The sequence below is a fragment of the Empidonax traillii genome, unplaced genomic scaffold (assembly GCF_003031625.1).
Source record: "Empidonax traillii isolate 1590-97213 ecotype Southwest subspecies unplaced genomic scaffold, ASM303162v1 scaffold994:size215947, whole genome shotgun sequence".
NCBI classification, from domain to species: domain Eukaryota; kingdom Metazoa; phylum Chordata; class Aves; order Passeriformes; family Tyrannidae; genus Empidonax; species Empidonax traillii.
The window spans coordinates 184,840-195,537 of NW_020956187.1; the positions used below are offsets into that span (position 1 = coordinate 184,840).

Sequence of the window (10,698 nt, forward strand, 5' to 3'; positions counted from 1 at the left end):
GGGGGGGCACTGGGCAGTGGAGAGAGGGGCTGTGGGGCCTGGGTGGGAAGGATGAAGTGGGAACTGGGGGGCTCTGGGAGACACTGGGGGGCAGTGGGCATTGGCAGTGGTTACTGGTCGGTGTGTGAGGGAGAGGGATTGGTGTGAACTGGGACAGTGGGCACTGGGGGTATCTTTGGGCACTGGGAGGGGAATGGGGAGGGTGGAGCAGTGGGAAGTGGAGGGCACTGGGAGGCACTGGGGGTTGGTAGGGAGGTCAGGGGCACTGGGGGACACAGGGGAGGTGCAGGCAGGGCCAGCCCCTGTCCCCTGTGCCACCCTGTGCTTTGGGGGTGCCCAGAGCCTCAGTATCCATCCTGGCTGTCCCGGTCCCTGCCACCCCAGGTGGGTGAGGCAGAGCCGGAGCTGGGCAGTGCCGACAGCTGGATCGGGGTGGTGCCTGTGGGCACTGAGGAGCCGCCTGAGGGCCCCCGCGGGGCCAAGGAGGAGTCCTTCACCACCGCCGTTGTCACCAAGGTGAAGTCCTGCCCATCTCTGTCCCCCCTGCCTGGCCCTGGCCCTGGTCCTGGTCCTGGTCCTCATTCTCTCTGCTCAGCCCTGTCCCCTCTGCCCCTTCCCTTTCCCCTCTGCCCATCCCTGTCCCCTCTGCCTGACCCTAGTCCTCCTTCTCTCTGCCTGGCCCGGGGGCTGCCATGGTGTTGATGGGTCACAACCCCTCAGAGGTGTCAGTTGGGGTGTCTCCTCACCAGATGTGGGGGGTCCTGGCTTGTGCTTGGTGCCAGAGGGGTCTTTCACAGGGCCGTTTCGGGTCCCCTGTGACCTCAGAAAGGCACAGGGTGCTCCCTGCAGCAGGACAGGGGCTGGCAGGGACACACTGAGCTGCCCCTGAGTGTGTCCCCGCTGTCCCCACAGATGAAGCGAGCCCTGGTGCTGGGGGCCTCGGCCCTGCTCATCCTGGCGCTGAACCAGAACGCCATCCGGGAGGTAGGGCAGTGCCTCTGGGGGGCTGGGCCAGGGTTGGGCCCCCCTGACAGCTCTGCCTCCCTCCCCCTGCAGCTGGACGTGTCCCAGCTCCTCGCCAAGCCTGTCATCGTCATCCAGTCCTCCGACAACGTCACCAGGCTGCTGGGAGCGCTGCTGCGGTACGGGCTGGGCACTGCCTTTCCCTGCCTTGTCCCTGCCTGGTCCCTGCCTGGTCCCCTGCCTCGTCCCTGCCTCGTCCCCTGCCCCGCTGTGACACCCAGGGGCTGCCCTGGGGATCTCTTACCCAGAGTGTCATGCTTGCTGGACTGGTGTTGCCTGTACCATGCCAGGCTGAGACGCGTGTTTCCAGTGGGGGTTTGGGAGCCCTTCCATGTGTCCCCACATGGCAGCAGGGGTGACAGTGGCCTCAGCCAAGAGCTTTAGGACTCTCGGTACAAATTATCCGTCCTGGCTGTTTCTCGGCATGGCACCGGCATCCCAAACACTCCTGGGGATGTTTGTCCTCACCAGCTGCAGTAGTGGGACCCCTTCGGTCCTCCTGACATGTGGGACATTGGGATTGCTGCCTTGGAGTCACAGATGGGGAAACTGAGGCACGGGGCTGGGAGGAAGAGGCCTGGGCAGGGTCACTGAGGGCTGGGCATGGCTGGAGAGGGAAGGTCTCGCTGCCACCTCCTGTGTGTTCTTCTGTCCCCCCTAGTCCCCACCCTGTGCTGCCAGTCCTGGGAAGGGGGTGCTCCCTGGCATTGGGGTCTGTGCCCAGATCCTGCTGTGCCCATGGAACTGACGCTCCTTTTTGCTCACAGTGGGCTCCGGGCCACAGCAAAGATCACGTACCAGGCGGTGCTGCTGGAGAACCTGGTATGTAGGTCCTTCCTCCTCTTCTCCTCCTCTCTCTCCCAGAGAGTGTGCCTAGCCAAACTTCCCTGATCCACGGGGAGCAGCTGCAGGGCGCAGTGCCCGGCCCCACAGTGTCCCAGTGTCCCCGTGGGAGCGGGGCAGGTGGCAGTGCCACCGTTCCTCCTCCCCGGAACACGTGTGCTCCCGTCACCGGTCACTGCCGTGGCCGTCGGCAATGCCGTGTCCTGCCTTGCAGGGGGTGACCCTCACCCTGTGGTCCACGTGTGGCCTGTCCCGAGGGGGCCTCTACGGGGAGTGGCAGGGGGTCATCTGCCCCGGGGAGAGCAGCTCACAGGTCCAGGTACGGCACCGGGGGGGTCCTGGCGGGGCTGGGAGTGGCGGAAGGTCTCAGGCTCACCCCCCACACCGTGCCATTCCCACAGAAGTACCTGCAGCAGCTGTGGAACACCATCCTGCTGATTGCCCTGCTGCTCTGCACTGGGGTCATGGTGCAGGCACAGCGCCAGTCACGGCAGGACCTGTCAGAGCGGGATACTGAGGTGGGAATGTCCCTGCTGTGCCCTGTGCCAGGGGCAGCAGCAGGCGGGCTCTGCCTCTGCCCTCCTGCTCTGCCCCTGCCTCTCAGCTCTGCCCCTGACCCCTGGCTCTGCCCTTGCAGCTGGACCTGAAGCAGCACATCCGCCGGCGGCTGCTGGCGCTGAAAACCCGTCGGTACCACCCCGGGAAGCCGCCGCGGAGCCGGGCCTGCGAGATCGATAGCTGTGCTGTGTGCTTGGACCAGTTCCACAAGAGCCAGGTGGGACTGGGGGGCCTGGAGCCTGCCCTGGGGACACCGGTGCTGGTGCCACCCTGGGACAGAGTGTCCCTCTTGGGATCTGTTTGTGTCCCTGCCGGGTCCGGCCATGTCCCTGCCAGGGTCCAGCTGTGTCCCTGCCGGGTCCATTCACATGTGCCCTCCCTTCCCTGCTGGCAGTGGCTGCGGGTGCTGCCCTGCTCCCATGAGTTCCACCGGGACTGTGTGGATCCCTGGCTCCTGCTGCAGCAGACCTGCCCTCTCTGCAAGCACAACATCCTGGGTGAGAACCGCCGTGGCACCCGGCCGGGACCCCCTGGTCACCCTGGGGCAGGGGCTGGGGAGCACTGAGAGCCCTCCAGGCTCCCCGTGCCATGGCTCTCCACCCTTCTCCCTTGCAGGGAACTGCTGCACGGACAGCTAGCGGGCCCAGGGACACTCCAGGGACAGACCCACGGCCACTCTGGGGAGAGAGAGGGGACGGGGTGCCCAGTGAGTGGCACCTGCTGCCAGAGCTGGGTCAGTGTGGCTGTGCCACCACAGTACCCGGACACCGCAGAGGGAAGGACTCTGGGCTCTCTGAGGGTTGTGAGTAGAGGGGTGGGGGGTCCAGACGGGCAGTCCGGGTAGGGAAGCTATGGGGGCACCCACGGGTGTAACAGGGTGGGGGCTGGGGGCAGGGAGGGTCCTGACCCTGCACTCTTGCCCCGCTCATGGGAATTTTTCTAAGTCTTGGGGTTTTTGTCTATTTGCTGGTGGCCATGGCAGGGTGAGCAGAGCCCAGCTATGGCACCAGCCCCTCGGGGAGGTGGGGGACAGACCCACCAGGGCTGGGGCTGGCGGGGCTGTGGGAGGGCAGGGGGCAAGGCTTTATTTATAGTAACTTATTAGAAAGGATGGCACTAGTCAGCTGCAGAGCCACCAGCGGGCTCCTCTCACCCAACACCGTGAGTGGGGACATGCCATGAGCCCTGCCTGGCTCCTGCCCCACAGGCTGCAGCGTGGCATGTGTCCATCCCTATTAAACACAGAGCAAGGACTGGCTGTGTGGCTTGTGTGGGGCTCATGGGGCAGCTCAGAGGTCAGGGCCAGCCTGTGCCAGTGACTTGGTGGTCCCCAGCCCCTCTGGGTGCTCATGGAGTGGGGAATGCCTTTCCCAGGCTGTGGCTGTGCTGGTGGGCCAAGGGCGGCTGGGATTCCTTCATCCCAGCCCAGCTCTGCCTTTCTCTTCAAGTGTAGCCACATCCCAGTCCCCTCTTGGGAATTGTTCCTGGCAGGAACTAACACACACAGTGCCCAGGCTTTGGCACAGGCAGAGCTGTGCTGGGGCCTCCAGCAGCAGTGTAGCCATGGGTGACTGAGCTCCAGTGCCCAGGAACGTCCCTGGAGCAGCTCTGCAAGGAACAGGCAGAGCCCGGGTTTCCCAAGGGAGCGTGCATTCCCGATGCACAAAGAGCGGGTAACGAGGTCCCCCTGGGCAGGGCAGGTGGCTGCTCATGGAACAGTTCATTTCTCTGTTAGAAGATCAGCTCATCAGTGTTTATTTGTGGTGGGTCCCCGTGCGGTGCAAGGGAGGTCGAGCCCCAGGCGTCCCACGGGGAGCGACAGGCAGGGTCTGGCCTGGAATGTGGGCTCTGCCCGGAGCAGCTTGGAGTGCTGGCTGCTGGGAGCTCGATGCCAGGCCTTGTCCATGCATCCTGGCATCCCTCTGCTGTCCCTGCTGTTGCTGCTGCCTTCCCTGCTGGGACACCTACAGTGGTAGGAGCAGTGAGACAGGGAGAAGAGCAGGGAAACCTCCCAGCCCCTTCCTCTTGGTTCCTACTCACCGTGTGTCCTGCCCACTGGCCTTCCCGTGGAGCTGAGACCCCAGCTGGGCCTGTGGGACTAGCTGAGGCAGGGAAGAGAAGAGGGGGTGAAATTCCACATCCCCCCAGTGTTCAGCTCCAGTCACAGCCCTTGGCCTCTGTCCTGGAGGTGTCACCCCTGGAACCGGCCCTGGGCACCTCGGCCAACACCAGTTAAACCAGAGCGACCTCCAAGCAGCATTAGGATCCCGGCCTGGCCCTCCTGGGGTCCCCAGAGGATGTCTGGGGGCCATGGGGTGGTTTAGGGGTGCACAGCACCCACCCCTCTGCCCCGTGGCCCCAGCTCACCTTGAGCACGCCCTGCTGGGCAGCCGCCTTCACCTTGGCCAGCACCGCGCCGAGCCGTGCGTTCTCCCGCTCCAGCACCCCGATCCGGATGCTGTTGGCTTGGAGCTGATTCTCCATGTCCTCTGTCAAGTTTCCAGTGCCTGCAGACAAAATCCAACAGAGCTCAGCCTGCTCAGAGGTGTGGGCATCCCTCCTGCCTCCCAAGGAAAGGAGCCTGCCCCAGCCTGGGAGCACGGGCACAGCCTGGGAGGTGGCAGCTGGGACCCCAAACCCTGTGGGCAAATGAAGTTCTGCCATGTCCTGGTCCCGCTGTAATTCCTGGCCTGGAGGTGGGATGCATGGCACCCACACAGGGAAGCACGTTGGAATGGTCACAGCTTAGCACAGCCCAGGGCCTGAGCTCTTCCTGGATATCAGTGGGACAAACGGCATGTCTGGGGCCGGCAGGATCCCCTGGAAGACCCCAGAGGCACAAACCCAGGGTGTTGCTACTCCCTTACTCTCAAACTGCGCCTCAGGGGGGACGTGAAGCTCAGGGAAGAACACCAGGAGCCTCTCCCGCTCCCTCAGCTCCTGCGCCTGCTCCTCCAGCCGGGATGTGTTTGCCTGCAGCTCCAGGATGGATTGCTCCAGGGCCAGCTTCTCCTGCTGCAGTGTGTCCAGCAGCTCCTGCATGGCACAGGGAGGAGGAGAGGTTTGCCGGGTGAGAAATCCCATGGGAGCACTCGGACCTCCACGGAAAGCTCCCTCCCTTCCTCATGTGGTAAGGTTGTCCCATGAAGTTGAGAAGGGGACAGGAATAATGCGTGGGGTTTCGGCTCTGTGTGACCTGTAAGCAGCAGCACTGACCATGAAATACGGATTTGTCCAGGAATGGGCACACTGGAGATGTGGGAGCAGCCTGAGGTGTCCCTTCCTGCTGTCTTGGGCGCGGGGAAAATCAGTGGAGATCTGTCTGCACTGCAGGGGGCTGAGGGAGAGTCCTGGGAGGGATGACCTTGTGGCAATGGCACCCTGGCTCCCAGAGTGCTCCTCCTGGAAAACTCTGGCTGTGGGTGTGGGTCAGGGCACGGTGTGGCTCTGGACACCCCCGTGGCACAGCTGTGTCCCACACCTGGGTGGGTACCAGCTCTCACCTGCTGCGCCTGGAGCTGCTTCTGGCTCTGCTCCCGGCTCTGCTCCAGCTGCTCCTCCAGCCGGGCCTTGTCCTCCTCGGCCTCTCCCAGGCTGTTCTGCAGCTCCTCCCGCTCCCGGTCCAGCCTGTCCAGCTGCTGCAGCAGGAGCCTCTGCTTGGCCTGCAGGGACTGTGGGAGTGGGTGAGGCTGTGTGGGGCTGTGGCATCTGCTCCCCCTACCCTGGTGCTGGGAGCTGCTCTGGGGCCAGCCGTACCTCCTCGTGCAGCAGCACACTCTGCACTCGCACCTTCTCCTTCTCCAGCTCCGTGCTGGTGGCACTCAGCTCCCGGTCCAGCCTGTCCCGCTGGTCTGTGAGCATCTGCACCTTCTCCTCCAGCTCCAGCATCTGGCTCCGGGCCACCATGGTCGTCTTCATCTCCTCCAGCAAGGTGGTCTTGGTGAGCTCTGGGGAGACACAGCGGCCGTGGCCCAGGCTGGGCAGGGGGGAACAGGCAGGAGGTCCACGGAGATGCTGCCAGGGCTGGAGCCCCTCTGCTCTAGAGCCAGGTTGGGACAGCTGGGGGGGTTCACGCAGAGAAGAGAAGGCTCCAGGGAGAGCTGAGAGCCCCTTGCAGGGCCTAAAGGGGCTCCAGGAGAGCTGGAGAGGGACTGGGGACAAGGGACAGAGGGACAGGACAAGGAGGAGGAAGTGTCCAAGGCCAGGTTGGACCAGGCTTGGAGCAACCTGGGCTAGTGGAAGGTGTCCCTGCCCATGGCAGGGGGTGGATCTGAATGGGCTTTAAGGTCCTTCCAACCCAAAGCATTCCGTGATTCTATGATTTAGTGGCCCCCAATGCCCTGCACAGCCCTGGCAATGGGGAGGAAGGTCTGACAGGACAGCTGTGACCCCCCCAAATCTCCACCAGCAGCAGCCCATTCTGCACTGGGTGATGTTGGGGAGCTGCTGTGAAGGAAGCCCTTCCTCTGACCATTCCTGGCAGCTCTACAGCCTGATCTGGGTGCATTGGGGGCTACATGGGTGTGAAACACTGTGAGAGGGGCAAGGGTGGGGGAGATATGTGAGCTGGGTGACCCTGGGGGTCCTTACCCAGCTCCTGCAGAGCTGCCTGCTTCACTTCCAGCTCCTCCTTCAGGGTGGAGAGTCGCTCCTCCAGCAGAGCCGCTCCTAAATCAGCATAAAAAAACCCCTCCAATTAATCAGCTCCTCAAAAAAAAAAACTAAAGTGAAGCAGAAAAACAGCCCCACCAAAGTTTTTTCATCCAGTGATTTTGTTGTGCTGCAGCAGGGAGGAGGCAGTGACAGGACATGGACAACCAGCTCCTGCTGCCTGGGATTATCCTCACCGCAGGGAAAATCCCCCAGCACCTACAAAAATTCATGGCCAAAGCCCTGCTCCTGGTGGTGGGGCCCAAATTTGCCCATGAACTCTGCTTCTCCTGCAATCCCCCCAGGCCTGGGAGGGGACCCTGGGCACAGCTCTGTACCTCTCCTTAGATCATCCTTATCCTGCTCCAGCCTGGCCACAGCCTCCGAATGCTCCTTGTCCTTGGCTTTCAGGCTCTGCTCTGCCTTCCTCTGCTGCTGCGCTTGGTTCTCCTTCTCTGCTTGCAGCTTCTGGGAAAAGTCCTCCACCTGTTTCCTCAGCTCCTCCTTCTGTTTCCCTACCTCTTCCAGCTCAGCCTTCACGGGGTTCAGCTGCTGCAGCAGCTCCTGGAGGTGTTTGTTGATCCGGGAGAGATCCTTTCTCTGCTCTGAGGCCCAGTAGCTCAGGTCTGTGGCAGAGAGCCTCCTTCTCCCGGCGCTGTCCTCCAGCACCTCCTGGAATTTGCTGAGGGCCGAGGGGATGTTCTGGCTCTGGCAGAGGCTGCTGATGGCCCTGCCCACCTCTCTTAGGCTGGCCTGGGCGCTGGAGCAGCTGTCACAGGAGCCCAGGGGGCACCTCGAGGTCTGGGTGGGGACACTGCGGGTGCCCTGGGCCAGGCTGGGGCCAGCCCTGGGCTGGGAGCCGCCCCAACTGCCCGGAGAGCGAGGAGGGGATTGCTGTGTGGGGACCTCCTTCCTGCAATCCTTGTCCTGAGGGAGAGAGCACAGAACAGGACCAGCACCCCGATGGAACTGGAAATGATCCATAGGAGCCCAAATCCGAGGTGTGAGCTGTGGGAACGGGACAGCAGTGCAGCCGAGGGACAGTGGCCAAGGGGCAGCCTCAGCAGCAGAACCTGCTCCCCACCTCCCCTTCTTGTGACCATCCCTTCCTTCCCACCCCCTGTGCTGTCTCCTGGGTGTGCCACGTGGCTTATTGTGAGATTTCTCCATGAGAAATAACTTCTTTTGGAAAATAAAATGCAGGGGAGGGACGTGGTGTTTTTACCACCAGTTATTTCACTGATTTGAAGCAGGTCGGCCCCTCAGTGGGGGCCGGCAGAACTGCAGCGTTTCGGCAGGAGAAGAATATTTTCCATGTCCCCAGGATGTCCCAGAGAAGGACCGCGGCCCAAGCCCCAGGGGGGTGACCCCAGATGTCCCACCTGGTGCTGGAGCTGCTGGCAGAAGGCCCCCAGTCTCAGCATGGTGCTCCAGAACCTCCTGGCCGTGAGCCCCGCGGACATGCAGGGCCCCGCGCCCCGCGCCGGCGGCACCGCACGCCCGCACAGCACCATCTCCGCGTAGCCCGTGAAGCTCTGCAGCAGCAGCAGGAGCCTGTCCCGGCAGGAGAACACGCCTTGGAGCCCCAGGGATCGGGAATGGGAGCTGGGAGAGGGCGGCCCCCTCCCCGTCCCTTGCACAAAGCCAGCGCGGCGCAGGAGGGTGGGATTGGTGCTCCCGGTTCCTCCCCCGGGGGGCCGGGATCACTCCATGGAGCGGCATTTGGTGGGATCAAAGTCAGGCTGTGCACACTGGCTGTGATTAAGCGCTCTCTAAAGATTTGGGGCACCAGCCCAATTTTTAGGGCCAGCAGCCGTGAGGGAACAGCTCATCTTTTAAATCAGGGCTGTATTTATTGCACCCACACGGCGGGAGGGGCTTTGGAGCTCCGAGCAGGGAGAGGAGTTGGGTTTTAAATCTCAGGGTTGAGCTGCAGTGCACGAGGGTGAAGTGCTGAGGTGCTGGCACTGCTCACCATGGAAATATGTGGGAGAAAGCAGCTGGAATATCTCAGTTGGAAGGGATCCACAAGAATCATCCAGCCCAACCCCTGGCCCTGCACAGACACCCCAAAAATCCCACCCTGTCCCTCAGAGTGTTGTCCAAACCCTCCTGCAGCTCTGGCAGCCTTGGGGCTGTGCCCACTGCCCTGGGGAGCCTGGTCAGTGCCAACCACCCTCTGGGGGAAGAACCTTTTGCTGAGATCCACCCTGAGCCTGCCCTGACACAGCTCCAGCCGTTCCCTGAGTCCTGTCACTGGTCAAACAGAGCAGAGCTCAGGGCCTGCCCCTCTGGAGGAGCTGCAGACCCTGGAGCTCTGACCTCAGTCTCCTGCAGCTGAACAAGCCAAGTGCCCTCCCCTTGAGCTTCTCCTCAAGGTCCTTCACCATCCTCCCAGCCCTCCTTTGGACACAGCTTTACATCCTTCTTGTACTGAGGTGCCCAAAGCTGCCTACAGGACTCGGCTGAGCTCAGCGGGTCGGACCCACAGCCCCGTTCCCTCTGGGGCGCTCAGGGCTGTCTCACCTGTCTATGAGCAGCTCCAGCAGCACCACGTGTGAGTGCTGGCTGAACTCGGGCTCGCTCTCGCTGTGCTTGTACCGCTGCAGCAGCAGCGCCATGTCCAGGTCGCAGGACATCTTGTCGGGGAACTTCCACGACGGGCAGCGCACGGCGCCGGCCCGCGAGGTCACATCGGCGATGGCGGCCTGCAGGTCCTGCAGGTCGGCCCGCAGGCTCTCCATGCAGCCGCGGTGGCCCAGCAGGTGCGCCATGGTGTTCGCTGGGACACGGGCTGGGAACGGCGGGGCCACCGGGCCAGGGTGTGGTGGGGTCACTGGGTGTGGGATGGAGGGAACGCCCTACGGGGACAGCCCGCTGGAGAGGGACCGTCACGGTGGCACCGGGCCCGGGGGGCTCCAAGAGGGCTGGGGAAGCAGAGGGACCGGGAAGGACCCGGGAGGAAAGAGGGTGAACGGCGGGGAGGAGGAGGAGGAGGGGCCGGGGCCGGGCCCGGGCCCTGCGCTAGGCCGCGGCGTCCCAGCCCCGTTGCCATGGCGATGCCCCCCCGGCCCGTAGTGGTACGCGCCGCTCGGGGGCCTCCCCCCGCAGAGCCCGCTCATGGTACGGCCCGCGGCGCGCGCGCTCTGTGCCGTGTTCCCCCCTCCCCTCACACCTGGCACTCTGCGCCCCCTGGCGGCCGTGCGTCACTTCCGCTGCGCACGCGCAACGCCAGGCCCGCGGCCGCCATTTCGCCCGCGTCGGTGCCGGTGTCGCGACAGGGCCCGGACGGTCCCGACCGACCCTGATCGACTCTCCACTGCCCCTGATCGACCCGCCTTGCCCAGCACCACCATGCCGGCCGGACCCGTGCAGGCCGTGCCGCCGGCGCAGCCCGCGCCCCCCGCCGAGAGCAAACCGGTGCGGGATGGGGAGCCGTGAGGGGATGGGGGGTGCAGGGGGATGGGGGTGCGGGGGTAAAACGGGGCAGAACGCGGGTGTTTCGGCTCTGGCCGCTCGCACTGAGCCCTCGGTGCGGGTGTGGCAGGCGGGAGTTCCGCCCTGTGCGCGGCTGGTTCGGAGGGAATCGATCCCTCGGAGCCCTGAGGTGAGACCCCCCTGCAG

At 63.9% G+C, this 10,698-nt stretch overlaps 3 protein-coding genes across 5 annotated transcripts in view; 2 read left to right on the plus strand and 1 right to left on the minus strand.

Moving 5' to 3' along the window:
- The window catches only part of RNF215 (ring finger protein 215), a 15,365-nt gene extending 11,880 nt beyond the window's left edge, over nucleotides 1-3,485 (plus strand). The window contains exons 3-11 of the mRNA XM_027903845.1: nucleotides 385-516; nucleotides 913-984; nucleotides 1,057-1,142; nucleotides 1,791-1,845; nucleotides 2,081-2,185; nucleotides 2,268-2,384; nucleotides 2,504-2,641; nucleotides 2,819-2,921; nucleotides 3,040-3,485. Coding sequence (XP_027759646.1) covers nucleotides 385-516; nucleotides 913-984; nucleotides 1,057-1,142; nucleotides 1,791-1,845; nucleotides 2,081-2,185; nucleotides 2,268-2,384; nucleotides 2,504-2,641; nucleotides 2,819-2,921; nucleotides 3,040-3,062 — 831 coding nt within the window. The 3' untranslated portion in view covers nucleotides 3,063-3,485. The remainder of the gene's footprint in view (nucleotides 1-384; nucleotides 517-912; nucleotides 985-1,056; nucleotides 1,143-1,790; nucleotides 1,846-2,080; nucleotides 2,186-2,267; nucleotides 2,385-2,503; nucleotides 2,642-2,818; nucleotides 2,922-3,039) is intronic.
- A 670-nt stretch (nucleotides 3,486-4,155) lies between these two features.
- Nucleotides 4,156-10,057, minus strand: CCDC157 (coiled-coil domain containing 157). 3 transcript variants are annotated; one of them, XM_027903848.1, is made up of 10 exons: nucleotides 9,601-10,057; nucleotides 8,457-8,628; nucleotides 7,413-8,001; nucleotides 7,015-7,092; nucleotides 6,181-6,371; nucleotides 5,928-6,095; nucleotides 5,292-5,460; nucleotides 4,792-4,931; nucleotides 4,465-4,526; nucleotides 4,156-4,388 (listed from the first exon to the last, which is right to left on the minus strand). In XM_027903848.1, exons 1-10 carry the CDS (start codon nucleotides 9,846-9,848, stop codon nucleotides 4,172-4,174), a joined length of 2,034 nt encoding a protein of 677 aa, XP_027759649.1. In that variant the 5' UTR covers nucleotides 9,849-10,057; the 3' UTR covers nucleotides 4,156-4,171. The 3 variants fall into 3 exon arrangements, with proteins under 3 accessions (XP_027759649.1, XP_027759648.1, XP_027759650.1); XM_027903847.1 differs by having other exon boundaries at nucleotides 4,792-4,988; XM_027903849.1 differs by lacking the exons at nucleotides 4,156-4,388; nucleotides 4,465-4,526; nucleotides 4,792-4,931 and adding an exon at nucleotides 5,078-5,197.
- Nucleotides 10,058-10,392: 335 nt separating this feature from the next.
- The window catches only part of SF3A1 (splicing factor 3a subunit 1), a 13,572-nt gene continuing 13,266 nt past the window's right edge, over nucleotides 10,393-10,698 (plus strand). Inside the window, exon 1 of the mRNA XM_027903852.1 lies at nucleotides 10,393-10,494. Coding sequence (XP_027759653.1) covers nucleotides 10,429-10,494 — 66 coding nt within the window. The 5' untranslated portion in view covers nucleotides 10,393-10,428. The remainder of the gene's footprint in view (nucleotides 10,495-10,698) is intronic.